This window comes from Triticum aestivum, chromosome 7B (genome assembly GCF_018294505.1).
Source record: "Triticum aestivum cultivar Chinese Spring chromosome 7B, IWGSC CS RefSeq v2.1, whole genome shotgun sequence".
Lineage (NCBI taxonomy): Eukaryota > Viridiplantae > Streptophyta > Magnoliopsida > Poales > Poaceae > Triticum > Triticum aestivum.
The window spans coordinates 719299997-719303122 of NC_057813.1; the positions used below are offsets into that span (position 1 = coordinate 719299997).

The window sequence follows — 3126 nt, forward strand, 5'->3', positions numbered from 1 at the left end:
AGGAACTAATAATAATGGAATGGAAATTACCGCCGGAAGGTCCTCCATCCGGAAGGACGGCCCGTCGGCGAGGCCATGGTGGTTCTCCAACCGGCTCTTCCATGGGCTGCTGCAGGGAGGGAGGAACCCTAGGTTAATGAGAAAGGGAGGGCACTCCGCAGATCGAGCCATCCGCCGGGAAAACCTAGGAGAGAGGAGAGGGGAGAGGATGCTCACCTGTCGATCCAGTGGAGAAGGGGGAGGAGGAGCTGCTTCGTCTTCCCCGGCTCCGGCCATCTCTGCTCTGCTCCTCTCCTCTCCGACCAGAGGAGCTCACTTCACTTCGACTTCTTTTTTATACAAGAGGAATGCAATGGGAAATGGACTCCGCAAAAATCTTTCACGTTAGATATAGAGCCCACTTGTCAGTAGTTAAATTTACAACCGGATCCCTCTTAGAAAGTAACACAAAAACCCTGAAAACAAAATATAAATTACAATTAGGTTCATACTCGTCTGTGTCGCCCATGGCGCCGACATCGTCTGCAGGCATGGCGTGCTTGAGCAGGACCGCCTTGAAGAGATCCTGGAGGCCGAGCAGCGATTCGTCGAGCGGGCCCTTGAAGCGTATCGCCTCTGCCTCCATCTCGTATATGGCACGCAACGCAGAAACCGTCGCACCTGGTCGTGGCCAGCGGCTTTGGTGGTGGTGCGGCCAAGGAACCCGGCCGGCTCTTCCACCCTCCAGACGACCTCGTCTTCCCACGCCCCCATGTCCTCGATGGCATCATCGGTGCTGTGCCAAACGACGCTCTCCGCCTTGGAGATGCCCTCGGTTCTGAAGGGGCGACCTTATGCGGGAGGCTCTAGTTGCTCCATGGTGTCGTGCCGCCAACCGAGGGAGGAGCAACGGTGAGGCGACAGTGAGATTAATGGCGGCGGGGGCGCAGAACAGAAGCGGTTGGGGCTGAAATTTCACTCCCGCAAAAAATAGAGGGCATTGTAAAAAGAGGGAGAAATCCTAGAAATATGGCGGACGGGGGACGAAATATACAGGTCCCCATAAAAATATTTACGGACGAGCCGTTTTACAGGACCAGGTCGGGATAATTTTTCCCCTGATCCTGTAAAACAACGGTTATTTTGCGGGACGAAGCGATCTACAGGATCTGCTAATTTATCCGACGATCATTCTCACACGAGGATAATTTATCCTCCGCTGCTTATGCCTAGCCAATATTTACTTCACCGCTCGACGGTGAACTAAAAAATCTCCACTCTTCTTTTCGCCTCCTCTACCTCTTCTCCTCCCCTATACCCGCCGGCAGCTGCCCTTCCATTAACAAGGCCCTGCCGCCTGCCGTGTCCTACTTATTTTCGGAGGAGTCTGCGACATGTCCGTCGCCGGTGGATGTGAGGTCCACGATGGAAATGGTGGCGCCGGCGTTGTCGTCGTCGAACCGACCTGCCCGATAGTTCGTCGGCGGGGTGTAGGAGACGCAGTTGGCGTTGTTCTCTTCCACGATCGCCTGCAGCTGCGCCTCCACGACGGCCGCTTCCCGTCAAGCGGCGGCTTGAGCGCGGACAGCCTCGTAGATCGCACGCTGCTCCGCGACGAAGTTGGGGTTAGCCGCGGCCATTGCCGTCACGGGCTGCTCACTCGTGTGCTCGCTTCGATCTGTCCTTCTGCCAGCCGGTATTGCTCTAGGAGGAACATTTGTACCGTTGTATCTCCTGCGCCTGCTGGAACGCCGACATAGGCGTCGGCGCAGGCTGCTCCTCCGCCATGGCGGCGTTGTAGTGCGCCTGCTCCATGGTGAAGTCGGCATGCACAGGTGCAGGCTCTGGTGCGGTGTCGTCATAGCCCGTCTCTGTCGTGGGGTCCTCCTCGTCGTCGGAGACCTTAGGGGAGCTGGTCGGCATGTCGGCCTCAATCCTCCTGGCACGACAGCTCTGCCAGGCGGCCGCAAGGGTGGGCAGCTCGTGCTTCATCTCCGTCGATAGGCTCTCCCACAGAGCATTGCCGCATGCAGCCATGGTAGACGTGGTGCAAGGGAGGAGGATGTGGAGCGTCTTGTGTTGTGGCGTGGAGTAGGCCGGGTATGGCCGCCTTTAAATAGCGGAGTCCGGTCAGTCCAGGCGTTCGGATGCGTCAATGTGCAATGCGAGAGTGGGTTTTTCGGCCGGCGAGCCTGCTTAATGGCATCATATATATGGATGGACGAGAAATTGAACGGGCATGGCATATATCCGCTCCAACGCGTCTCCAACATTAAAAACATTAAACAAACACTGACACCGGGGACGCGCCATGGGCGTCGCCCACCGCCGTTGTGCCACTTCAATGCCAGCGCTAGTTAGAGGTCACGTTCGCGGGCAGTTGGTATCGGGCGGAAACGCGCTCGCGGGTGAGGAAGGACGGTTTGAGTGACCAGGGTGGCTAGAAGCGGGCGTGGGTGCTGTCCGGACGCCCGCAAAGCCCCACGTTTGTCTTTGGTTTGTGGGAAACATATGTCTAAACCGTTTTACGAACTGATGCAAGACCGTGTTAGACGACACAATACGTAAAAACGCACTGTCCAAATAGTTACGGGCGCTTTGAGGGTGAGCTTTTGAGATGCCCTTGGTGTTTTGCTTCTTGGGAGTTGGAGCGGGGTTGTACACGGAAAAGAGGGTGTCCGACAAATGGATGTGGAAAACTAAAGCCCGGAGGGGACCCGAGTAAAGTACTTTCGCTGTCGTGCACCCACGAGCTCGTCTAACCGCCTCCAGGACTGCTTGCTCCAGCCGCTGCTAGCTCTGGGCGGCGAGCGGAACGGTGGTGGTGTCGACGAGGGAGACTCTTCCCCTTGGTGCCCTCGGCTCCTCCCAGCAAGTCGCCACCTCTCTTCTCCTCAGTTATGGCTGACTAGGAACACACGGCAGCGACCATAGGAGGGCAGAGCTTCGGAGATACACCGGGAGCCTGGTTAGTTTCCGCCTGCTCACTCACGTGCTCGCCTTCGATCTGGCCTTCCGCCAGCCGGTATTACTCTAGGAGGAACATTTGTACCGTTGTATCTCCTACGCCTGCTGGAACGCCGGCGTCGGGTGCTCCTCCGTCATGGCAGCGTTGTAGTGTGCCTGCTCAATGGTGAAGCCGGCATG

At 57.2% G+C, this 3126-nt stretch overlaps 2 protein-coding genes across 5 annotated transcripts in view; one reads left to right on the top strand and one right to left on the bottom strand.

Moving 5' to 3' along the window:
• The window catches only part of LOC123155739 (F-box/LRR-repeat protein At1g48400), a 3071-nt gene extending 2676 nt beyond the window's left edge, over positions 1-395 (bottom strand). The window contains exons 1-2 of one of the 3 annotated variants that reach the window (XM_044573885.1): positions 217-389; positions 31-106 (exon numbers count right to left, since the gene is read on the bottom strand). In XM_044573885.1, coding sequence (XP_044429820.1) covers positions 31-48 — 18 coding nt within the window. In that variant the 5' untranslated portion in view covers positions 49-106; positions 217-389. Of the gene's footprint in view, positions 1-30; positions 110-216 lie in introns of all 3 variants that reach the window. The other 2 variants (XM_044573884.1, XM_044573883.1) reach the window with 2 other exon arrangements.
• Positions 396-2643: 2248 nt separating this feature from the next.
• Positions 2644-3126, top strand: part of LOC123155737 (uncharacterized) — a 9309-nt gene continuing 8826 nt past the window's right edge. For both annotated transcript variants that reach the window (XM_044573881.1, XM_044573880.1), the window contains exon 1: positions 2644-2947. The gene's annotated coding sequence lies outside the window, so the exon portion shown is untranslated. The remainder of the gene's footprint in view (positions 2948-3126) is intronic.